The 27,140-nt window shown below is 41.3% G+C and overlaps 1 protein-coding gene across 1 annotated transcript in view; it reads left to right on the forward strand.

The window, feature by feature from the left end:
• LOC126203843 (activating signal cointegrator 1 complex subunit 3) overlaps nt 1-27,140 on the forward strand; it is a 251,150-nt gene that overhangs the window by 16,313 nt on the left and 207,697 nt on the right. Inside the window, exons 3-4 of the mRNA XM_049938218.1 lie at nt 8,995-9,146; nt 26,721-27,026. Coding sequence (XP_049794175.1) covers nt 8,995-9,146; nt 26,721-27,026 — 458 coding nt within the window. The remainder of the gene's footprint in view (nt 1-8,994; nt 9,147-26,720; nt 27,027-27,140) is intronic.

Here is a 27,140-nt window from a genome sequence, read left to right on the forward strand (position 1 = left end):
GGTGGTGGTAAGGAGGAGGCTGGGGTGGGGAGGGATAGTATGGTGGGAGTGGCGGACAGTGAAGTGTTGCAGTTCAGACGGAGGGTGGGAGAGAAGATGTGGAGGGGGGAGGGGGTAAGTAGCGGAAAGGAAAGAAATAAAAAGAAATTAAAAGACTGGGTGTGGCGGTGAAATGACGGCTGTGTAGTGCTGGAATGGGAACAGGGAGGGGGCTGGATTGATGAGGACAGTGCCTTCTTTAGTCACAGTCTTCACCCACTCACTACATTGCTTCTACATGTGATAATAGCAGCTATTAAGTGAGATGACACGATAAGCATAATGTAAACTATATTATGAATTGACAATTAGTGAAATTTGGTAAATGAGTTTTACTTATTATGATATTCCATAAACTCAGGCAAAGAATAGAAGCAGTGGTCAAGCAAGAACTGTTTTAACTTTATTTTAAATGCATTTAATGTTAGTATGCATTTTAGGTAAAAAGGCATATGGTTATACAACATATCTCCAGAATAATACACTCCTCTTTTGCATAAGTTTGTATTTATTTTGTTCATGTGTAGGTTCATCTTCTGTCTAGTTTCATATGTGTGTATATCATAGTTGGGTTTGCAGAGATTTTCCTTTTTTAAGATTCTCCCTTCTGTGAAAATTAGTATTTCGTATATATACAAGCAAGGCAGTGGCAATATTTTCAGAGTTCTAAAAAGAGGTCTACAGGAATCCTTCCAGTAAGCTTTTTTTATCACCCAGATAATCTTTTTCTGTATTTTAAATGTTTTTGTAGTATTTGTGGAATTCCTCCAAAAAATTATTCTGTACATAAGTAGCGACTGTATATTGCAATGATACATTGTCAGCACTGATGAGCAGCGTGTATTTTGAGTGAGGATCCTAACAGCATATGCTGCTAGTGAATTCAGTTATTTAAATTGTTTAGGTATACCTCCCAGTTCAGATCTGCGTGAACATGTACACCTAGAAATTTTGTATGACTGACCTTCAACACATTTTTTCCTTCAATAGTGAAAACAGGGTTTGCAGGATGGAGGTTTTGTGTGGTATGAAAGTTAACTGCCACAGTTTTTTCAGAATTTATGATGAGCCTATTGGTCTTGAACCACTGTGTTAAGGAATGCGTAACTGATACTGCAGCCTCCTGGAGATTTTCCTCATTCTGTGATTTAATTAGAATATTAGTATTATCTGCAAACAGTACAGTGGTTCCATCATGTATTTTACTAGCCAAGTCATTTACATACAGCAGAAATAGCCAAGTCATTTACATACAGCAGAAATAGGACAGGTCCTAGAACTGACCCTTGTGGGACTCCATACTTGATTTTCTGCTCATCACTGTAAAAACTAGAATTTTTTTGTGTTTCACTATCTTTGTGTTTTATTTCTGTAATCTGCTGACGATTACTGAGGTAAGACTGGATCCACTTTTCAGACTGGCCTCTAATTCCATAATTAATTTACAAAAGAGAATGCCATGATCAATTACATCAAAGGCTTTACTTAGATCCAGAAATATCCCAGATACATGGTATTTATCATCTGCTTTTAATACTTCATTTAAGAAGGCAAAAATTGCTGACTGAGGTGACTTTCCAGCTCTGAACCCATGTTGTTAGTCACTATCAGTTTCTCTTTATTTAAGATAACTGTTAATCTTCTAAGGAACATTTTTTCCATAATTTTGCTGAAGACTGACAAAACTGAAGCTGGTCTATAATTAGCAATATCACGTTTTGCACCCTTCTTATGCAAAGGTGTTACTTTTGCGGTTTTCAGATTATTTGGAAATACACCACTCTCAAAAGATGAATTTACTATGTCTGTTAGTGGTTCCACAATAAATGTTGTACAAGCTTTGATAATAGCATCTGGTATCTCATCAACACCCACTGAATATTTATTGGGTAATTCTTTTAGGATTCTTGACAGTTCCTCAGGTTTGAATGAATTTTTTGATCTGAGGGACTGGTCGACTGTTCGTCATGATGTGTATTTATTAACTGCTGTGCTATATTTGAGAAATAATTGTTGAAAGCACTAGGGACATGTTTGGGGTCAGTTACTTTATTTTTATTCATAATCAGCTCTATATTACTGTGATTAACTGGCCTGGTACCTGTTTCTTTTCTTATAATTTGCCAGGTTGCTTTAGTTTTATTCTTGGAATCTCACGATTAGAGTTCAACATAGCTGTTTCCTTGGGAAAAGTCATTTCAAAAAAATGTTTGAATGTAGCCATAAACTTATCATATTTCTCTTTGGTCACATTACAGTCTTATACATCTTTCCAATTTTCACCCTGTAGGAGAGAACAAAAATATTCCACATTTTTTTTATACTGAAATTCCTTACAGTGTGTTGTATTCGATTGGGAACTTGGTGTCCTGAAACATTCTTTGCAAGAATTTGAGCATAGTGATCGCTAAAACCCATGTTTACAACTTGTGTGTTATAGGCATATTTGCTCATATTTATCAAGATCTGATCAATAGTAGATGAAGAGGTAGGTGTTTCTCAAGTTAGTTCAGTTACCGTTGGACTGATGTTGAACGATTGTAGTGAATTTATAATGTCATCTCTGAATTAATTGGATTTTGAGAAATCAGTATTAAAGTCACCACATATAATTATATTTTTCTTGGGAGAGTGAATTTCTTCCAACAGTTTCTCCATGTGATTGTAAAACACTTTTTTGTCTCCATCTGGTGACCTGTATACACAAATAATAACTGTATTTTGCCTTGGTAGTTCAGCAATAGAGAGTTCTGTATCTTTTTCACAGGGCAGTTTATGGTATTTAGTTACACTGTTGAATTCAATATTTTCTTCAACATATATACAAGTACCCCCATGACTCGATATTTTCCTACAAAACATGCTTGCAAGTTTGAACTGAGGAAGGTATGTTTGCTCTAACATATCTTGTTTGAGCCAGTGTTCTGTAAAGCATAGTACAGAAATATCATTTAGATCATTTAATAGTATTTCTATTTCATTTAGTTTATTCGGGAGCGACTGAACATTTTTATGGAGTAATTTAAAATTAGTGACAGGGAGGGAATCATTTCTTGCTTGACCACTTACCTCACTATTTGAGCTAGTGTACTTAGTGGTAAAAAGTCCTCATGTTTTCCGGGGTTGGTGTTTGCCGTGTGGCTTGCTGGTTCACTGTTTGTGGGTTCCTGCCTTTCTTCTGTCGAAATTTTCCCAATTTTCACTTTTTTCTCCGTCCTTTTCCACCCATCTGTCCATTAACGACTGCTTTGTTGCTGCATTTGATGGCTTGAAATTCAACCTAGTAAGTGTGTTGTTATGACTTTCATTGGGCTTATTTTTTGTTATAAAATGGTCCATAACTGTCTGTTTTTTTGTGGGTGGCACTTTCACTTCGAGACTGGTACTTTCTATCTGATTGTCGATTTGCGTATGCTTTTTCCTGTACCGGTACTTGGTTTTTCAGTTTTCGCCATGTGTATGAAAGAAGCAAGCCTATTACAAATGTGAATCTTCCCTTGTTTGTTTAGATGTATACCATGAGTTGCATATTCATTGCTTTTCAAGTGTTCTGTTTGTAAATTCACAGATAATCTCTTCCTACACACGCCAGTGGCAGTGTTGATTTTTTCTAACATAATGCGGTTTGCAGCTTTGATTTTTCCATTTAGACCTTGTACATCATGTCTAAGCGGTATTGGATGAATTATTACATTTGTTTTTTGCGTGAGTTTAAGTATGTATTCCAAAGAGTCTTTCATGTTCCTCTGCAATTCTTCCGGAGATTTATCAGCGTCATTTGTGCCACCAATAATGGTTAACGTATCGTTGACGGAGAAGTTATCAGTTAATTTGTCAGTGTTTTTCACAGCTTCCTTAATTGGCACCCCAGATTTTATAATACTTTGCACACTGATTTTTTGCCTAATTCGTCTTTTAGTATACTCCCACAGTATACTCTGCCATGACTGTCACTTAAAACAAGAACTTTATTTCCTTCTGTAGCAGTTGTTTGAGGCCTAAAAGATGGCGAGTTTTTACACGAAACACAGTTACAGTTTTTCACTGCATTTTGCTCATTATGAGGTATTTGTGCTTCTGAATCCTTGGTTTTAATCTTCATAGCACTGTTTTCTTCTTGCAACACTTTTTTAACTTCGTTCTTGATCACTTGAGACCACTCGTCAGAAAAGGGCATTGTTTCTGGCGGAATTTTTGGCACAGTTTTCTTTATCAGTGGTTCACATTTTGGTGTTTGAAGTTTTGTAATTTCCATTTTTTTTTAGTGTACTGATGATAAACTGTAGACTGGATACTCATTCAAGTAGTTTCAGTATTTCATCCTTACAATCTGCACATGATTTCTTTTTACCGGCAATGTTTACATTTTTCCGAGGAGATGCAAGACATACTTTTGCACTGGCCGCCATATTTTAGATTAGATTAGATTCAGTTCTCATTACAAAAAAAAATATTGAGATGATTCTCATGGGTGTGGAAGATGTCAGAAAGTATACCATAAAAACATAAAACATTTGAATATAATGCTTACTACCCTGATCATTTGTCAGGAGATTGTTGAAATAGGTGAATACAATGCAGTAAACTGGAAAGGCTAATATTTATAGAATTAACATTGTCAGAATGAAACATTGTTATGCACTATTCATAAATTTATCATACATAAAGTATTAATCTTGACTGTTGTGACCAAGCTCTGTCAAAACTGAAATCTAACAGATATTTGTTACTTAAGCTGGCCTAACAGTCTGTATTAAGGTATTCATCTATGGAGTAGGAGGAGCTGCCTATCAAAAAGTCTTTCAAACACTGTTTAAACTGTGCTTTATCTGAAATCAATTCAATTCAATTCAATTTTTATTATCACATAACATGCCTTATACAATCAAAGATTGTGACATAGGTGACTTGTCAGTTTTACACTATATATAACAATACTAAAAATAGACAATAAACTAATAATATACATGGTGTAACATCTTCAAAGAGGTATTTTAATTACAATTATAATGCATTGTTACCATTCATGAAATCTTCTACACTATAGTAACATTTATCTTTCAGGTATTTTTCCAGGTCTCTTTTGGTACCTTTTACATTTGGGTCATCCATATCTTTCCATATTTTATTTACAAATTTCATGCCCATATAGTATGGGGTTTTTTTCATATGATTTTAAATGGTGGGTGGGTAACATGTAGCTCGTTCTATGTCTAGTGTCATATTGATGCAAAAAGAAGTTGCCCTCAAAAAGTTGTGGGTTTCTTTTCGTGAAAGTGAGAGTTTCATAGATGTATATGCTTGGAATGCTCATTAGATCCAGTTTTACAAATAAAGGTTTGCAGTGTTGCTTTGGTTTTGCTCCCACCATTGCTCGGATGATTCTTTTTTGTAGTCTAAAAGCTCTAAGTAAATTTGTTTTTTCAGACCCCCAGAAAATTATACTATACCTAATGACTGAAACAAAATATGCATTATATACAGTTTTTCTTACAGCTAAATCAGTAATACTATACAAGATATTCATAATATATACAAGGCTATTCAATCGACTCAGTATGTTGTCCACATGGCGACTCCATAACAGGTTTTTATTGACTAACATGCCAAGGAATTTGACACAGTCTGCTGTCTCTAATTTTTTGTCCATATACCTTATTTCACTTATAGACTGTGCAGATTGTTTTGTGGTAAAATGAACAATTTCTGTTTTTGTAAAATTTAATGTCAAGTTATTGTTTTTGACCCATGCCTCCACTTCCCCAAGTGTTTGTTCAATATGACGAATTAGGTCTACCTTATTTTTACAACAGACTACAGCTGTTGAGTCATCTGCATAGAGGATAGTATCAGACTGGACCTGACATGGCATATCATTAATATAATATAGAAAAAGCAGTGGCCCTAATATTGAGCCTTGTGGAACACCTAATTGAGTGTTTTTCCAGCCAGAGAGAAATTTCTTGCCATTGATGTTAATAAGTACTCTTTGTTTTCTGTTTGCCAAGTATGATGACATCCAGCTAAGAGATTTGCCTTGAAAACCATAGTGTGCCAATTTTTGGAGAAGCAGGTCATGATTTACTGTGTCGAAGGCTTTGGACAGGTCACAAAAGATGCCTGACACACACATTCTATCATCAAGACATCTGCTGACTTTTGTGACTAGTTCATTTATTGCATGGACTGTGCTGCGGCCTTTTCTGAAACCATATTGATTGCCTAAGATAATGCTGTTAGATGAATTGTGATTTTCAATCTGATCACATGCAGCTCTTTCAAATATTTTTGAGAAAATTGGTAACAGTGAGATTGGCCTACAGTTGCCCAATTCATCTTGTTTGCCTTTTTTATGTATGGGCCGAACTTCTGCATATTTTAATCGATCTGGGAAACATCCCTCATCAAATGATTGGTTTTGACAGAAAAAGTTTATATTTATACAGTGAATTCAAAGACACCACTTGTGGTATGGATGAGTAGTATATCAGCCGTAAAGTAATAAATGTAGAAAATAGATATAAGATGTAACAGTTGTAGTATGCAAAATATTTTGTAAATGTAATTATTGTCCATATTATTATGTATGATGCCATATTATTATGTATGATGATGATTGCAAGAACTATCATTGTGCTGGTACCATGTGAAGAAAAAAAATAAAAAAAATCATAAAAACAAATTGAAGAAATTAGTAAATAAATTAATTAAATAGGTGACTAGTGATGTGTTGTTCTGTAGTCATCTAATTGGTGCATTTCATGATGTCCGATTTCATTAGACTCAGTAGCAAAACTCCTGATTTACAATGCTAATTGCGTGTATATTAAGGATGCTGTATCTTCATGTGGGCATTTATTTTATCAGTGTCACAAGTAGTACTTTTCCCAGAAAACTTTGATGCATGCTAATTGTAGCGTTTACAGTACCTATTCTTTGTTATGAAGTGTGTTATTTATTCATAAATACAGTTGGGAAGCAAAAGGAATTGAGTCCATGTTTTGGTGAGTAGCATGATCATCTTCTGACATTAAAGGTTCCAGATTTTTGCAGATGTAAATATGAGACTATGTCCTACTTGCAGTGATGAGGATGTAAAACTATTATAACCATTTTAGAATACAACAGATCACATTTCAAGTATTTCTTTTTTTTTCTTTCCTGAATGGGTTGCTTAGGATTGTGTGGAATCAACCCTTCTTTCATGGGCCCTGAATGAGTGTGCTTCAGTTTCTCTGTTGTTCAGTCTTTCTCTCTCCTTCATTGAAACCCCGTGTTATGTCACATTAAGTCCGCAGCTTGTGGTCTAGTGGCTAGCATTGCCGCCTCTGGATCACAGGGTCCTGGGTTCGATTTCTGGGTGGTTTGGAGATATTCTCTGCCCGGGGATTGGGTGATTATGTTGTCCCCATCATTTCATTATCATCATCATCATCTTCTTCTTCTTCTTCTTCTTCTTCTTCTTTAGTGATAGTGCTGTGTAAAAAATTGGACTGTGTAAAAATTGGGACTTTGTACAGGCACTGATGACTGTGCAGTTGAGCGCACCACAAACCAATCATCATCATCATCAACAACAACATCATGTCACTTCAGTGATTGCATCATGGTTCTGTCAACTTGCCAGTCCTAATTCCTTAAGGTCTTATACTCTCATGGTACCAGTCAGGTCTAGTAATAGTATTTTTCCAAGAAGGTGTGAATCTGATTGGCTAACCTTTTAGGATCGACTCTTTCTAGATGTCCCAGTAGTTGGATTTTTCGCTTATCCATTGTAACTGTGATTTTTAGGGATTTTTCTGTGGATTTCTGCATTAGGTATTGTGTGATGCCCTAAAATATTTCTTATAATTTTATGTTCTTTTACTTCTAATTGGTGCCTTAATGTTTTGTGTTGAAGAGCAAGTGTCTCTGATACATAGAGTGCTTCTGGTTTGAACACTGCTGTATAGTGCCAGATTTTACAGTTCTAGGTAAGGCACTTTTTGTTAACTGAATTTTAGTTTTTGTTTTCTAAAGCCTGGAGTCAATGGCCTTCTTTTCATTGCAGTTTTCAGTGATTCATTAACCTAAGTATTTAAGTTCTTTAACTCTTTTTTGCCAGTTTTAAGCTCACCCGGTACTGTTTTGGGATCAGTAATGAATTTCTTCTTTTTTCACATGGAGTTTGCAGTCCAATTTCCCCTTCTCGTACTTACAGTATAGGGAGACTTCAAGTCTCATGATGTGTGTGAGAGAATGTTGCATGATCTTGCTGATATTTGTGTAACAATGAATTGGGTGTGACCCTAGTCTGTTTCACAGGCCTTTTCCATGACATATGCTGACTTTAAAAACTAATCAAGATTTCTTTTTCTTCCCTTTTTTTTATTCAAATTTTGTTTCCAAAGAAACCTGTACATTTTTAATGTAATACAGGAAACAAATCTCCGTGGAACAAAAAGGAAACCGATAAGCTTGGTGTTGTGAAAGAAATAAGATCTTTTCAAAACACAGATGAATGATCCACTTGTTGTTGAAATTTATGAACTCTATTTGACATTTCTGATCAAAAACAAAACGTTTCAACAATACATATTTGTAAAATAAGTATTCACTAGTATTTAATGCAGGAAGACCTAAGGTTGGTACATCTTTTGCTAAGCATTTAATGACGAAGTTTTGAACAAGTTCTGGAGCTTATGAAAGAATAATGGAAATCTTCATTGATTCATGACATAGTTCAGAATTGGGTTAAACCGTACAACTTTACTCCATAATGAGAACTTTCATGATGCTGTTAATTGGCTGCCACATAGTTCACAACATGTCCAGCTTGGTTTTTTGTCCCATTGTCATTACATTTAACTCCTATAACCCAGCCAAGTTACCCACATGATGTGCTTCACTGTCTGCTAGGACACCAACATGATACCACTTTCTGTAAATTTGTTTGTTTACTGTGTTTTTATACAGGTGGTGACCAAAGCAAAGAAATTGTAGATGAAGCTGCTGCTTTCTTACTTCACCTCTTCTTAAATGAAAGGATAGTAACTCAGAAACATCTAGCTGTATTGCGACAATCATTTGGATTTGTCACACCGGGACTGGCCGATAAGGCATTCGAGGTATGTCGCAGAGAGAAATTGCACTTGAAAGAGTGTGTGTTCATTAATTACATGTTTGAATTATGTATTAGGTTAAAAGAAACAGTGATGAAAAAGTGATTAAATTTCCCAAGAGATGAATAAGCTGGCCACTACTTTTCTTCATATTGCACAACTTCCATTAGAACCAGTAAGCAAGCATAAATATAGATGCAGGCAGTATTCTTAGCTTTTGGGACGGAAGGTCCTTTCTTTAGGGCAGCAAAGAGGAAATGGAGAACAACCAGTACTCCAGCAGCAGCTGAGCTGTACTGCTGCTTGGCATTAGCGGGTAGATAGAGTGGTACAGGCCGGCATGTGAGGTGAAAAGGAAGATGTGATGAACACATGCTTACCAATTGACTGGTGCCTGTTGTTATTGATTGATAGAGGGCACGTGACATCTAACGTAGCCTTCTACAGTTATCAAGTTAAAGACATTTTCGCAGTATGTCTTCAGTGGCTCGTAAGAATGAAAAGTCATATGAAGAGACAAAATTTATATTTCACTTTGTTTCTTAAACATTCTTTTCTGATTATTTAAAGAAATTTATTCTTGTTTTCACAGTGTTACATGATACATAATGTTCCAGTACATTCAGTTGTAACTTATTCCCACTCATAACAGAATATGCTGGATTGTTACATTCTCTCTCCTTTATTGTTAATAATTTATTTATTTTGTTTGATTTCAAAAGCACTATGATGTCAAGACAAAGTGTGGCCTGATACAAGGAGAAACATTTATGGGTCAGAATGTGTTTGGCCAAACTGAACAAAGAAGAGATCGTGGGTTTGTTGCAAGGATGAAGTTTGAAAAGAGAGTGTTCCGCGGCAACAAGGCCATTGGCTTGAGAAATCCTGATGTGCAGGGACATAGCATTTACAGTGACAATCAGGGAGTCTAATGGTAATGTGACTGAAACTGGTGAGGTGGTGGAGGAACTGATTAATGTCTTGGGTATTAAGTGCGGGGGAGAGGCAGGAAGTGCAAGTGAGGTGAAGCACTAAATTGAAGTTACATGAATAGTGTTAAAAACTAAGTATGTTCAGTCATATCAAATTCAAGCTTTCGTACTATTTTGTAACCTGTAAATGGCCAGCAGCAAATAAATCCTGTATATGCAGACTGTAAACTTACATGTTCCAAACCATTTCAAGAAAAGTTGTGCAAGTAATCTGTGAAACTAGCTAACTAACTAACCAGCTAGCTAGCAGGCAGTTGGTTCGAGGTACTGTTAAACCGTAGCTGAAGTAACACTGTTCACGTTACGTCGCACTTCACTTAGCGTAGACCGGGACTGTGTCCTAGGCATGCCCGATGTTGACTGACTGGGCACGGCCCGTGCTGCTGGAGTTGTTGTTGTTCTTGTTGTTACGCCGGCAGAGGTCGCGTCCGAATTCTCGTGTGCCCTCTGGTGGACGGGACTCTACTTGCGGCAACTACCGCCCGTGACGCGCCGTGCCAATGTGCGCCTCCCGCGATCTTTCTGGTGGCTACTACACTCCTCCTCCTTCGGGGGGTGAAGCCACTGTGATCCACTGCGTCGGAAGGTGGAGCGTCGGGCAGGAGCGATGACCTCCACATCCATTGGATGGCCGGAGTCGAGGGGATCTGCCAACCCTCGAGCTGGAACCTTCGAATACGGCTGGAAGTGACCCACACGAAGAGGCCCCCGTCGTCCCACAACCGGAGCTCGGGACAGAACGGGTGACAAGCTGTCGAACTCCGGATCCCGTTCCACCTCGGGAGGGGCAAGACCCAGTGGTGGGGACGAAGGGGAAGGGACAACCACAGGTGAACTAGCCCCCTGAGAAACCGAACCTGCTAGGGGGGCCGGCTCTCGCTGGGGCATCTCGAATGATGGCGATGCCGGTGCTGGAGCTACTGGAGGCTACCAAGGCTGAGAACCATCGCAGTGCGGCAGAGTCACAGCGGGGAGAGGAGGTAATGTCCCCTGTGAAACCAATACAGGTGCCAGCAATGGGGAAGCCGGTGTCCGAGAGGTCGGAGGGTGGGTGCCCGAACGTGGACGTAGCTGATTTTGGTGACGACGTACCACCCGATCCCCCGCCTGCAAGGTATAGAGCCGGCGGCCATTTCGGCGCAGGACCACCGCCGGTATCCAACGTGGATTGCGACCAAACCCACGGGCCCAGACCGACATACCCAGTGGAAAGCCAGGTACTTCGTTTTGTGAAGACTGGCGAGGACCAGGCCGGAGGAGGTGCAGCAGAGTCCTAGGTTGACGCCCATGGAGGAGCTCTGCGGGGCTGCAGTCGCCCATTGGTGTGGTCCGGTATGCCATCAAGAAAAACGTCAAGGCTTCCTCTGCAGGAAATTCGTGCACATACTTTTTCATCTGTGTCTTAAATGTGCGCACCATGCGCTCGGCTTCCCCATTCAATTGTGGATGGAAGGGGGGAGAGCAAACGTGCCGAATACCGAAGCGCCTACAAAAATCCTGGAAGGTCTGCGAAATAAACTGCGGTCCATTGTCTGAGACCAGGGTGATTGGCAGACCCTCCACAGAAAAGATTTTTGCTAGTGCCTGGATTGCAACTTCTGAAGTGGTTGAGGAGCAGCGAACCACATATGGGAATCGGGAATAAGCATCAGTGACAATGAGCCAAAAGCCATTGAGAAACGGGCCCGCAAAATCGATGTGAACACGTTCCCATGCTTGTGTTGCCGGCGGCCATGAAGAGAACGCTGCCCTGGGAGATGCTTGTTGGCTCGCACACTGGGAACAGGCGGCCACCAAGTGCTCAATTTCTCTATCAATACCGGGCCAGTACACATGTCTGCGAGCCAAGGTTTTAGTACGGGAAACACCCCAGTGCCCCGCATGTAATAACGTGAGGACCTCCCTTCGTAAACCTGCAGGAACAACCACGCGAGGAGCTGTATCATCGGTAGCCAGAAGGAGAACTCCTTCCAAGACCTAGAGGCGGTCTCGTAGAAGAAAATAATTACGAAGAGGGTCCAAGGCCCGGCCCGGAGGGCGGGAGGACCACCCCTGCTGAATGAGGCGAACTACTTGCCGGAGAACCGGGTCAGCCGCCGTTTCCCTGGCGACTCGAGAACTAGTGATCGGAAAGCCATCAACTGCTTGGCGGGATGCCACATCCAAATGAAAACACATAATCTCCTCTCGATCGAACGTAGGATCCGGGCCCACCGGAAGATGGGAAAGAGCGTTGGCGTTGGCATGCTGTCCTGTAGGGCGAAAATGAATGTCATAATGGTACTTAGAGAGGAACAAGGCCCAGCGCTGTAGTCTGTGGGCCGCCCTATCCGGAATCTGAGAGGCGGGGCCAAATAACGATATTAACGGCTTATGGTCAGTGATTAACTGAAACTTCGTGCCGTACAAGAAAGGGTGAAACTTGGTAACAGTGTAGACAATGGCCAAAGCCTCTTTTTCCACCTGGGAGTAATGGGCCTGCGCGGGACTAAGCGTTCTAGACGCAAATGCCAGTGGTTGCTCGGAACCGTCTGCGTTGCGATGGGCCAGGACCGCCCCCACCCCATACTGCGAAGCATCTGTAGCCAGGACCAACGGCTTACGGGGATCAAAAGTAGCCAAACAAGGGGCTGAAGTGAGGAGGCCCTTCAACGAGGTGAACGCTCGCTCGCATGCAGGCGACCAATCAAAAGGAACACCCTTGTGCAGAAGGCAGTACAGGGGGTGGGCTATAGTGGAAGCCCTGGGAATGAACCGGTGGTAATAGGCTATCTTGCCTAAAAAAGCTTGTAACTCTTTCAGCGAAGTGGGCCGAGGAAGGTTGACGATACCTTGGACCAAACATCCTAGTGGCTGTATGCCATGCCGAGATATGGTGTAGCCCACATACTCAATGGACGGTTGGAAGAAGGTTGACTTATGCAGGTTGCAACGCAAGCCCACAGACCTGAATTTGAGAAAGAGGGTGCGAAGGTTGTGCAAGTGGTCCTTCGTGCTGCGGCCTGTGACAATTATGTCATCCAGGTAATTAATACAATGAGGGATTGTCGACGTGACATGCTCAAGATAAAGCTGGAATATCGCCGGGGCACTGGATATTCCAAAAGCCAACCGCTGGTATTGGTAAAGGCCAAACGGGGTGTTGACGACCGCCAGCCGTTTGGAGTCCTCATCAAGAGGTATCTGATGATAAGCCTCCGACAGATCGATTTTCGAAAAATATTGGCCACCCGCCACGGCGGAGAACAATTCATCAGCACGAGGCAAAGGATAGGTGTCCACCACCAATTGGGAATTAATGGTGGCCTTGAAATCGCCACAAAGACGTAAGTTTCCTGAGGGCTTCTTGACAATAACGAGGGGCGAAGCCCACTCACTGGAAGAAACGGGAAGAACGACCCCTAGGGCTGTCAGCCAGTCTAGCTCTTCCTTTACCTGAGGGCGGAGAGCCAAGGGGATCTGTCTCGCGCGTAGAAAACGCGGGCGAGCCGACGCCTTCAACGTTAAGTGAGCTTCAAAATCGGAAACACGCCCCAGGCCCTCCTCAAAAATATCTGGAAAGTCTGAGATCAAAGATTCCAATGAGTGATAGGGAACGTCTTCGGAGACCAACTGTATGGTGTCAGCAATAGAAAAACCGAAAGCTTGAAAGGCATCCAGGCCAAAAAGGTTAGCGGAGCTCGCATCACTGACAACAATAAAAGTAATAGGCCGAGTGACTGATTTGTAAGTCACGTCGGTAGTGAATTGACCCAGTAGGGGAATGAACTGTTCACCATAACTGCGTAGACGCCGGTAAACTGGCGCCAACGGGGGCGATCCAAGGTCGGAATAAGTTTGTGCATTCAACAACGAAACTGCCGCCCCCGTATCTACTTGCAGTTGTAACCGGCGCGACCGAACCGACACCTCGATAAAGAGTTTCTGGGCCGATGCGTCGGGAGCCTGGCCCGATGAAACTTCCTGAATGTCAACGTCCATGTCCTCTGTACTTGCTTCCTTCGATGCCTTTGAGGCTGAGCGGCAAACTTTAGCAATGTGACCTTTTTTATTACATTTGCGACAAACGGCCCAACGCTGGGGGCACTCTGACCGATCGTGATGTATATAGCACGACGCACAGGACGGCAACAGGGGCCGGCGGCCGGAATTCTGTTTACGCGCCGTGCGGGAGTGGCCGTAACGGTCGGATTGTACCGCTCGCATGTCGTCCACCCCGGACACAGTGGACGCGGCCGCGCCACCCTGAACCTCCGCGACGTCGCACCACGCTTCCAGCTGTTGACCTGCCGCGTGAGAGACTTCATACGATTGAGCAATGGACAGAACTTCCTCGAGGGAAGGGTCTTCTAACTGCAGGGCCCGCTGCCGGACCCTCCTATCAGGGGCCGAACGAACAATGACGTCGCGTACCATAACGTGGGCATACGACTCTCGCGATTGCTCCGTGACAAAATGACACTTGCGACTAAGACCGTGCAGGGTAGCGGCCCACGCCCGGTAAGACTGATGGGGCTGTTTCTTGCATCGATAGAACTCGACCCTAGCCGCCACAACATGCGTGCGGCGGCGATAATATGAAGACAGCAATGAACACAATGCGTCAAAAGACAAGGACGAGGGTTCCTGCAACGGCGCTAGCTGCCGCAAAACTTGATACAGCGAGGGAGATATCCAAGACAAGAAGAGAGCACGACATACCTCCGCATCGGCAACATGAAACGCCTGGAAATGCTGCCGAAGGCGATGTTCATATGCGTCCCAATCCTCCGCCGTCTCGTCATACGGGGGAAAGGGAGGAGGGAACTGCGCCGGAGCAGACGGCGTGGAGAGCAACGCCAGAAGCACTTGTTTCATGGTGGCCATGAGCTCCGTCTGCTGCGCCACCAAAACCCGTACCAAATCCTCCATGCCGTGGAGAAGCTGCGAAATCGGAACAACGACGCAACACGCAAAAGAACGACCCTACTCGTCGCCAATTGTGAAGTAACACTGTTCACGTTACGTCGCATTTCACTTAGCGTAGACCGGGACTGTGTCCTAGGCATGCCTGATGTTGACTGACTGGGCACGGCCCGTGCTGCTGGAGTTGTTGTTGTTGTTCTTGTTGTTACGCCGGCAGAGGTCGCGTCCGAATTCTCGCGTGCCCTCTGGTGGACGGGACTCTACTTGCGGCAACTACCGCCCGTGACGCGCCGTGCCAATGTGCGCCTCCCGCGATCTTTCTGGTGGCTACTACAGTAGCAGAGGAATTATTGTGTGTCAGAGTTGCAACCAGCCTTAGTATGATGACCGGTAAGGAGACAGATGGAGTTTGTTTGTGGGATCTTGGGAGCTGGTAACAAGTGAGTTTATGGGGGCTGGTGGTTGGAAAAGGGAGGTAGACTCGGGTGAGGCACCTTATATTTTGAGTAGTTGTTGTAGATGCTGCTCAACTTCTGCAGGGGAAATGATAGGTAAGGTTTGTAATTGAAGGTATCTGAAAGTAGTCTTGACACTCTCGGCTACGAAGTGCAGTGATTTGTGACTGTTGTGGTAAAGCCCTTGCAAATGGGAAGAATGACATGCTCATGATTAATTTTTAGATCATGAGTGGTTGAAACTCATGTCGTGTTTCTCATGAGCTGGTAGGTCTTTGATGCAGCTGCCTAGTAAAGAAAATGTGTGAATACAAAATAGCAGAACAGATATACAGTTCCACTGACACTGAATACTTCTTTGTGGGCAGAATTCAGTAGGTCATTCTTAATGGAAAGGCAGTGCCACAAGCAAAGGTAGTGTCTGATGTATTTAGAATTGCTGGTGCTCATGGTGCATATAAATTAACAGCTGGGTAACGTTCACATTCACATCAATGTACAGGGAGTGACAATATTAGAAACTTGTTACGAAATGCAGAGAGACTTAAAGATGATTGGTGTCTGGTTCAAGAACTGGCAGCTAACTTTGAACACACATAAATGTAATGTAATGTTCATAAATAGGTGAAAGGACCTGATACTGTTTGACTGCACAAACAGTAATCGATTACTCAGATCAGTCATGGCCTTAAAGTGTCTTGTGGTTTTTCTCCAGAGTAAATGAAAGTGGGATGACAACATACACCTAGTCGCACTGAAGACAGATGTCAGACTCAGAATTATTGGAAGAATACTAAAAAAAAAGTGTAATCTTCACTCGAAAGGGATCACTTATAAAATCCTCATTTGATCAATTATTGAGGTGTGTTTTTTGTTTTTTGTTTTTTTTTTTTTTTTTCTGCAGTCCTTACTGAGCTGCACAGTTCCTCCTGGGTTGCTTTAGTTGGTGTAAGAATGTCACAGAAATGTTCAACAGAATGCAGTAGAAGATGTCACAAGAAGTACATTACACACATCCCAAGAGCCCATTGTCCATAGCAGGCCAAGAAACATACCACTTCCTTCAACATACATCTCGCATAATGACCACGATGCTGAAATTAGGGAAAGTGTTGTTCATACAGATGGGTGCTAACAGTCTTTCTCCCCATGTACCATGCCTAAATGTAATAGGAGGGAGGAAAATAATACTGGTGCACAATGTAGTCCCTGCCACACACTGGTCGGTGTCTCACAGATTACAGTTGTATATACAGTTGGAGGCGTAGAACAACTGTTCTTTCCATAGCTGCAGTGTTGATTCATTAGGAAGGAAGTTGAAGCTAGGTGGAAAACCAGAATTTCCTCTTTAAAGTTGCTAGGGAATGAGAGGATAGACGGGGGAGTGGGAAGGACGCATCAGGCTTGGAGCAAGCTTGAAACAAGTGAAGACATGGCTCGGTTTGTGCTGTGGACTAGCTATAGCAAAGAATGGTTCCACTGAAGGGACGGTGTAAAGAAAAGTAGATCCTTTACAAATACAGCATGTTTAAAATTGAGTTTTGGGTTTTGTTAGTGAGGCCTTCTGAGAGAACTGAGAATTCTGCAGTAATGTGGTTTTTGAAGACAGGCCACAGTAGTGAAACTTCCTGGCTGATTAAAACCATGTGCCGAACCGAGACTTGAACTCGGGACCTTGGCCTTCGCGGGCAAATGCTCTACCAACTGAGCTACCAAAGCACGACTCACACCCCATCCTCACAGCTTTACTTCTGCCAGTACCACGTCTCACAGTAGTGTTGAAGGTCAAAAGAGGATATTCATAAGTAGTGGCTTCTATGTGAGACAGAGTCAGGCAGCTAAGCAGGGTCTGGTAGCATTGAGGTGTTGACAGAGTTTGTTGGGACTGATGGGTTCCATGGTGGGTCGTGGGTACGATACTCCCAGCGGGTAGTAAGACAGTGTTTGCTCATGCGATGTTATAATGCCAAGTTCTTTAAGCAGTATACCAAGTTCCAGATAGGAGTATGTTGGAAGTAAGTGCTGCTTTTAAATAAGTTATATCAGTAGACATTGAAAAGAAAATAATTGAAAACAATGCGAAATCCGGGATGGAATAAAACAATATGTAATTGGACAGATTACTGCTCGCCACATAGAGAAGGCAGTAAGTGGCAGGCGGGTGCATTGAAAGAAAACTGCTTGATATTAGCAGCTGCTGGACTAATGTAAGTCATTTTTCTAATGCAGACGAAACACACACTCACGCATTCAGACATTTTTGTCTACATTTGATGAAAGACTCAGTCTGATAGCTGATAACATCAGGTGTCCTCGTTTCCGTGTACCTGTCTGCCTTTCATTGCCTCCACTGCAGTGAGTAGAATTCTGTACTATTACATAAATATTATTACAATGTAGTTACAGAACCTCTTTGAGTTTTATTCTATTTAGAACAACTAAAGACAGTGACTGGATGTACAGGGAAGTAAATTAACAGGAGAGCAAAAATATCCTAGCTGCTTTTTTATAAACTTTGCGAAGTTTTCAAAACTAAGCTTCTGATACATGTGTAACAGAAAGTGTACAGTCAGAATGTATTACGGCAGTGGGCATCTAAACTAAACTACATCAAGACAGGTCTTGGAAGACCCAATAGTATTTACTGTCTGCCGTGTCATCCTGAGCGTGTGGTGTCACTGTATGCGGATATGGAGGGGCACGTGGTCAACACACCACTCTCCCGGCCGTATGTCAGTTTATGAGACCGGAGCCGCTACTTCTCAATCAAGTAGCTCCTCAATTTGCCTCACAAGGGCTGAGTCACCCCACTTGCCAACAGTGCTTGGCAGACCCTCACCCATCCAAATTTTGGTGAAGCCTGACAGCACTTAACTTTGATGACGGGAACTGGTGTTACCACTGCGGCAAGGCGGTTGGGCAATGGACATCTGTTTCTAATGAGAAAACTATCCAGGAATTGAGAGTTTCTCGGCAAACAGTGGAGACGTGCATTGGCAATTAGTAGCAGATGCATGAAAGAAATGACAAATGGATCAGGATACAGACTGCAGGGGAAAACTTATGTACAGCCATGATGAAAATGATACGCAGATGGGTGAGACATGGATGGAGGATGGGCTGAGGAAATTATTTGGGTGCAGTCCAAATGGAAGTTTGCTAAATGAAACTGGAATACACGCTGGAGTGACACGGATTCATATGGCTGAAGGCTGTACTGTGTGGAGGAATCTGGAAAAGGTCTTTATAGAGCAAAAGAAGTCATCTAATGGTTGATGGCAGTTCAGCTAGAATGTGAGAGTTTGTCTCACCTGGTGAAAGTAAAATGAGCAAGGGTTGATGGGGCTGTCTGCCAGGTAATATATGATAAAGGAGGGATAAGAGATAAATAACATAATACCAAAATATGTGATGCGGAAGTCAAGAAGTACTACACAAGCAGCCAAGAAAGCTGTTCACATTGCAGAGAGGACGTGGGTGAATGAAGAAGTGAAAAGTGGTATGTGCTGCATGATAATGTTTGTTTACATTTGAAAGTTGTTCACGTGACTATTACGTCACTCCTACACCTTTGTGATTTCAACGTATTTGATAAAGCAGTCCGAGAAGTGTCACGTGCCATAACAAATCTGATGTGCCTCCAACAGTAAGCTAAAATCGAACACTCATTTCAACTGAAATGGGCCCCAATAACCACTAAACAGCAACAGTTTGCAGAACATGTCATTAACCTATCAAATCTAAATTTGTCTTCTGAAGAATTCCTAATGTTAAATGAGAGAGTTACATACACTCCGAAATACAATATTTCCAAAATACAGCTAGACATATTGAAATTGGATCTTGGATATTCTTTGTCAGACGATGCGTCTACAAAACATTTGGTAGCTCATGAACTAAAAACTGTAAATACAGATACGTTCAACACTAGTTGTAGGGAGCAAAAAAAAATTGTGTGCATTGAAAAAAAAAAAAAACTACCTTCTCAAGATGTGATTGCCACCAAGGGTGACAAGGGAAACATGTTAGTGTTACATAATAAGTACGAATATATTGAAAAAGTGTTCACATTCCTCAACTCTGAAGAGTTTCCACAGTTACCTAACAATCCCACAATGAAATATACTATGGAAGTGAAGAACCTTATTAAAATCTCAAGTCCATATTTACTGATAATGAAGCCAAATACCTCACAAACATGAATCCAGTAGCACCCAGGATATACGGGTTACCTAAGCTTCACAAAGATGATGTTCCAATAAGACCTGTAGTGTATTAAGTTTCAGCACTTGTCATAAATTAGCAAAAGAGTTAGATTCACTAATTAAAATAAAAACTAAATTTCAACCATACTTTATAGTAGCCAAATCACTTGCATTAGTGACAAAACTAAAAGATTTACCCATTTCACCTAGTGCAAAACAAGTCATTAGCAGCTTGTTTTCTAGTATTGCTTTTGCAAAGACAATGGAAATTTTAACAGAATGGTTGCATTAAACCAGAACAAATACAGTGGAGACAGAAGATATATGGATGGCAACATGCTTAAAGTAAACTTATTTCCAGTTCCAACTGTCTCTGTACAGATGGTCCCCATCAAGTTCCTTATTGGCTGAAATGTTTATGGATTATTTTGAGCAAACATTTTTAGATAAAGAGCTGTAAGTTCTAAAATACAATATTGGACTAGGTATTTGGATGTTGTACTGTGCTTGTGGACAGATACCACCAGACAAATAATTTTTTTTAACGTTTGAATTCACACTACAGTAAAATTAAGTTAACAATGTAGTTGGGTGGAGACTCTATCAACTTTTTAGGCCTCACCATTGAAGTCAGCAACCAACAGCATTTATTTACGATGTACAGGTAAGTAACTTCAACAGACACAGTATTGCCAGCCAGTTCTCAGCATCTCATAACACACAAACATGCAGCCTTCCACTCCATGGTGCACCACCTACTACCTGTATGCCAAACCAAATCAGATTTTGGAAATTAATTGAAAATAGTTAAAGAATGCATACAGTAATGTTATTGCACTGATTGACAATATACTCAGTAAAAAGAAGAGACAGAGGGTAACTGCTCTCCTTTATCCACACCATACAGCACAAAACCGCACTGATAACAAATGGGCCCCCATGTTATATGCAGGTAGGACTTCACAGGGTCTTGTCAGGAAACTAAAATCCTGGAAATATACACTACTGAGAATACTGTTGCACACCTGTTCAACACTGTTGCAAACCTGTTCAACAGTAAATATAAGATTCCACTGTTAGAACGGAGTGAAATATAAGAATTTCCTGAAATCTGTGCGGCAAATTTTCTGTAGGTCAATCAGATAGGGCTATAACTACTAAACTGATTCAGCATGAAAGGAGCTGAAGGCTGAGAAAGAAAGATTCCACCTTTGCTGAACATGCTCTGAATGAATGTCATTGGCCATTAATAAACACCAATCAAAGAATCCTGTCCTGGTCCTTAATGAATAAACACAGTTCCACTACTCACCCTTATTGAAATAGCAGCCAGTTATTATTCCTCTCACCATTAGCTAATATGCTTCTTATAACTGTTCCACACCCACCTTCCTCAGACATCATTCTTCCCCTCCCTTTATTCAGTCCGTTTGTTCCATTCACCAGTTTTTTCATATGGCATTATAGCCTGTCCCATTTTTCACTTGTAAAACATTTGTTATATTTGAATATATGGTGATATAAGATTTATTTGTTCAGTGTCTCTTTAGGTATTACATCATGCTTGTGTTTTGTATCAATATAGTCTTAAATGTCTCATATTCCTGTACAGTATTCTTTGCACAGCTATGAATTCTCACTGAAGCTGTGTGGACTATCCGTTTAGCATTAAGTCATCTGATAAAGGCCTAAGAAGCTGAAAGCCAGTTCATAATGAACTAATAACTGTTGTGGAACATTAATACTTTGTAGTCAAGTTATTAATTTAAAAAAAGTCAATAATGGAATACAGTTTTAGAAAGAAGTAATCAGTGTAATATTAAACAGCTAATTAATTCAAATAAGTAGTAGAGGAAAAAGGACAATGTAAAGTTGTACACTGTAAAAAAGAAGCAAAAGAGATCACAACACATGCTTGAGAAATTGGACTGGAGGAGATTTGATACAGTCAGAGTTGGCAGGTTGTGCTACAGGTATGTTATGTAGTTGTGTTGACAGGACAATATAATGTATAAAAGGAGAAGATAAACAGAATGGAAAGGTAGAGGAGAAACAGAATCCCAGATTGAAACCCCTGGTGTGGCTGAGATAGCAAGGTTTTGTAGTTGTTTGGAGAATCAGCTGTTAAAACAGAAAGTGTTAAGATTGTGCAGCACTGACTGCCATGCATGTAGGTAGCATTTGAAGAATAGAGTAGAAGAAATAATGAGGAACATTGAGTTCTAGACAAGAAAAGAAAGACAGCAAAAAAAGGCAAGACAGATGTAAAATGTAAACTTCCATATCTAGAAGTGTCACACTTACCAAAATATCCCAGTCTATTACATGGTGTTAAGATGAATTTCTTTCTGAAACCCAATGTTTCAGCACTGTCTGCAGAGGGCATTTTCAAGGGGTTATAGCTTTTTCATAGGTCCAGTGCACACCTTGGCTCTCTACTGACAGGTATAAAATTCCATTCTGTGTGCTTGCACATAAAAGTGTGAAGTTGCGTTTTGAAAATTTGTGTGCAGTTGGTCGTTGCCAGTTGCTGTTGTTCACTGTTGGTGTCACCCCATGGTGGAAGAGTGGTACATATCTTATTCAGCATGGGATTCCAGATAACATTTAGTTTCACACACCCCTCCTTCTGGTTAAAAATGTTGTGGTGTATAGCAAACTCTATAGAGTTTTTCATATTACTCACTTGTGACTGCTGTAATAGTCTTGAATCAGGTGGTCTTCTAGCTGTAAAGCATGTTCCACAACAACTGATCTGTTTGTTTCTCCCCTTCTACAGTTGCTGTTGTGGTCTAATTGTCATTTTTCAACACCCCTTTTTTTAGTAGTAGTATTGGTATCCTTGTACGTGTCTCCACAATCGCAGTTCCTGCTGGATCCAGCAGTTTACAGGCATGTTTGGCCAACTCTGGGTTTTCTGCATCTTCCACATGGATTTGTAGATCACAGTGGTACTCTGTTTTGTCAAGATCTTTCCTTGCACTCAGTAAAATCTTTAATGAACAGCAGGAAACCTTGGATGTTGCAGTCATTTGTACATCACCATGCTCTTTTTCTGTTCTCTTTTTGTGGACATCTTAATGCTCTTACTATCTCAGTGGACAAATATCCATTCCTGAGCAATTGAGCAGCTCTGGTTCCTTGTTCTATCCTCTAATGTTTTTACATCATCTTGCTTTCACTATGTGTGGTGATTTTAATTCTGTTGTAGGTAATGGTCTATAGGCATTTTTGATGTGTTTGCAGTATACAGTGAGCCAGCCGCTGTGGCCCAGCTGGTCTAAACGCTTCAGTCCGGAACCGCGCTGCTGCTACGGTCGCAGTTTCGAATCCTGCCTCGGGCATGGATGTGTATGATGTCCGTAGGCTAGTTAGGTTTAAGTAGTTCTAAGTCTAGGTGACTGGTGACCTCAGATGTTAAGTGCCATAGTGCTTAGAGCCATTTGAACCATTTTGCAGTATACCGAGTGGCACAAGCTTCTTTCTTTTTTCTTGAACATTAGAACATCAAGGAAATGTAATCTGCCATCTACCTCTTGCTCCATAGTGAATTGAAGCCTCCGGTTAAGCTAATCAAGATGTTAATGAAAATGACCTCGTTCCTCTTTGCCACGTCTCCACTACACAGATGTTACTACCCACATAAAGAAACCATGTACCTGATTTTTTTTCTTGGTAGTTCCTAATACCTGTTTCTCTCTCTCTCTCTCTCTCTCTCTCTCTCTCTCTCTCTCTCTCTCTCTCTCTTTCTCTTTTAATGGGGGGGGGGGGGGAGATATAGAGATAAAGATAGATGCTGTAACTGGGCTTAAGGGGCTTTCCACATCAGTGTCACTTGTCTGTTCGGAAGACTCATTGTTGCTTCAGAGTATATGATTGAGACACAATATTTAAAACAGTTCTGCAACATTGGAAGGTAAAACCTGATCCAGCTGTTCCAACATCTCATTAACTGGAACCACTGTAAACAATACACCACATCCTGTAAACAATACACCACATCAAAACTGGCTAATATGTCCTCCAGCTAAACCACCATGCCATATAATTTATTGATGAAATGTGCCAAATTCTTGCTGTAAGACTCTAATTGACCCACAAGCAGTCATAACAGTGTTGCTGAGACCTCGGTAATCATGAGAGAAACGGTAGTGCTTACTGTAGGCCTCAGCCGATCATTTTCTTTTTCATTTTTCGGTTACCCAAGAGACTGAGTGCTAGTGCAACTGAATTGAACAAACATTTCTGAGTGCTCTGCTCGATTGATGACTTTATTAACCATGTAACAGTTCTAAGAACTTTGTCAGTGGGGTCCTTACTAAGCTTCTGACATTTATGCAGATCTAATAACTTTAGTCTTATTGTGATTGTCATCCACATCACAACTACTGTTCCATTTCTCTTATCAGTGGGGAGTATGGAAATACTACCACCCTCATTCAGGTGTTTTGTAGCATTCCTCTCACCCACAGTTACATTACTTTTTAGAGGCTCCATGTGAGCTAATACTCTTATGCTTCTATATGTATTCCTTCAGCTGTTAGCACGTTCACATTGTGAGTGCCTTTTTTCATGCCGGCTGCGATTTTCTCCGTGGGCACAACTTGAAGGCTAATAACAAAATTTCTACCTGTTATCAATTTATTTAAACTTTCATTATTAGGCGGTGAGAGATCTGTGCTTGCACAAGGGTGGAAATTTTGCCATTAGTCCATGAGTAGTTTACTTGCTCCATCTTTGTCTGAACCACAATGCAGGTTGAATATTTTACTTACACTTATTAAGTGTGCAGATTTCAGAGTTGTCACAGATTATAATTTGCAGCCAAAAGTACAAATAGCTATATCTGCACTGTTAACAGCTTCATGAGAAAAATCACTAGAGGTGGAGGAAGAAAAGTGTATGGGATCACTCAAAACTTTGTGTCACTAGAAAAGCGACTTAAACCAAATCCTAGTAAAAGAAACCTTTGTTTTTTCCATTTTCACATCGAACAATCTTCGAGGAAGCTGACGCCTCCAGTTGAAGTACGATATGGGAACACTGAGGTAGCACAACTTACGTTTGAGTTACCCTAATCAGAGCTCTAACTTCACAGGAACTTTGTTCTGAGACTGAGTTGAAGATCAGTGGTTGAAATAAATACTTCAAAAGTTGACTGGCATGACTTCGGGAGTCAAAGCATAATTTGTGAAAACTACAGGTGTGACCGTCATTTTTCTGCTGGCAAGTATGCTAGCATAGTGTGGTGTAAATTGGCACATACCAAGAAACTGGACTGTGCCCAAAATGAAATGCAACAGATTGATACCTGGCTGCTTACAACACCCATGACTGAGAAACTGAGGATGAAGGACAACAGGCTGATTCAATGTTTCTAGGTTTCAGAAATGCAGTGGACACGATACTGCAGACTGTTAAAAACCTTGTGTGTTTACAGAATAGGCTCCCAGGTATGTAACAGGCTCAAATACTTTGTAAGTAATAGAACCCAGTGTGTTGTCCTCAGTGGTGAGATTTCATCTGAGACAGGGGTAACATCAGGAGTGCCCCAGGGAAGTGTGATAGGACTATTGTTATTTTCTGTGTACATAAATGATCTGGCAGACAGGATGGGCAGCAATCTGTGGTTATTCACTATTGATGCTGTGGTGTACAGGAAGGTGTCGAAGATAAGTGACTGTAGGTTGATACAAGATGACCTGGATAATATTTCTAGTTGGTGTGATGAATGGCAGCTGGCTCTAAATGTAGAAAAATGTTAATTAATTTGGAGGAGTAGGAAAACAGACCCATAATGTTCAGATACAGAATTAGTAGTGTTCTACTTCACACAGTCACGTCATCTAAATATTTGGACGTAACGTTGCAAATTGATATGAAATGGAATGAGCATGTGAGGACTGGTAGGGAAGGCGAATGGTAGACTTTGGTTTATTGGGAGAATTTTAGGAAAGTGTGGTTCATCAGTAAAGGAGACCGCATATAGGACTCTAGTGCAACATATTCTTGAGGAGTATTGCTCTAGTGTTTTGTGGCTCCACACCAGGTTGGATTGGAAGAAGATGTCAAAGCAATTCAAAGGTGAGCTCTTAGATTTCTTACCAGTAAGTTCGATAAGCATGCAAAGTGTTACAGATATGCTTTGGTAGCTCAAGTGGGAATCTCTGGAGGGAAGAAGACATTCATTTAGGACTACTGAGGAAGTTTTGAGAACCGACATTTAAAGCTGACTGCAGAATGCTCCAATTGCCGCCAACATACATTTCACGTAGGGACCACGAAGATAAGATACGAGAAATTAGGGCGCATGAGGAGGCAAATAGACAGTTGTTTTTCCCTTGCTCTTCTGTGTGTGGAACAGGAAAGGAAGCAAACAGCTGTGGTACAGCGTACCCTCCGTCACGCACTATACAGTGACTTGTGGAGTATGTATGTAGATGTAGAAACTTTGTCATTGCATTCACAATAATCAACAAGGGAAGTGGCAGCCTACAAAGAGAGGGAAGAGCCAGACTACCCACTTCTGTAAGACATCCACTTCATGGTGTACAAATGGCCTTTCCATGAGTTGAGTGCAGCAACAGTATTATTAGAACTTCTACCACCTTTGAGAGATGGGCCACTTCCCAGATAGAGAAAACCCCCACCGAATCCCATGAACAGAAGAGCTCTCGGCTGGATCTGAGGAGAGTTGGACCATTTGAAAATCTCTTACTTGACTTGGGGCTTTTTGTTGCTAGTTGCAACAAAACTGTGTACAGCTTGGGTTCCCTAGATCTTGCAAGTATGTTCTCACATAGATTATTACATACTGCCCTCAATGCCCAGAGGGGAGCTTATATCGGTGGAGCCTAGTGGAGTGGACTTGAACCATTTCTGGGCTAAAATGCTGTAGAGCTTCAACTTCTGGTCATTTATTAGTGTTTAGTTGCTGCTGCTGCTGCTGATAATAATAATAATAATAATAATAATGTATAAAGAACTTATACATATTGCAATTTTTTTATGTTTTGACTCCAGTGTGTGAAGAAGATTCGTCAGGAATTGCCGGATGACCTACCAGACTACCTGTCATATGATGGCGGTGGGACCAGTCGTAAGCGAACCCGCCCCGCTTATGTAGTGCTTCCAAAGTTACCTGAACTGAACATCTACCTCCCAGACACAAGCTCACTTGCGGATCTCACTCCATCTGTCGGGGCTAAAGCACTTCCTGCTGGTTTCAGCATGGAATATGAAGCTGTCAAGGCTCTGCACAGCAGTGCTGTTAATGGGGCAGATACGAGCCCCCAGACCAATAGAAAGTTTGCTTCAAAACACGCCAAGGTAAGTACGGCAGCCTAACACTCTGGAATTACTTGCATAATTTAACTCTCTGAGATGTATGGTGTAGCCGTGCTCCATCTGCCAGTATATTAGTTTTGGCAAGACCTACATTTT

Source organism: Schistocerca nitens, chromosome 9 (genome assembly GCF_023898315.1).
Source record: "Schistocerca nitens isolate TAMUIC-IGC-003100 chromosome 9, iqSchNite1.1, whole genome shotgun sequence".
Classification (NCBI taxonomy): Eukaryota; Metazoa; Arthropoda; class Insecta; order Orthoptera; family Acrididae; genus Schistocerca; species Schistocerca nitens.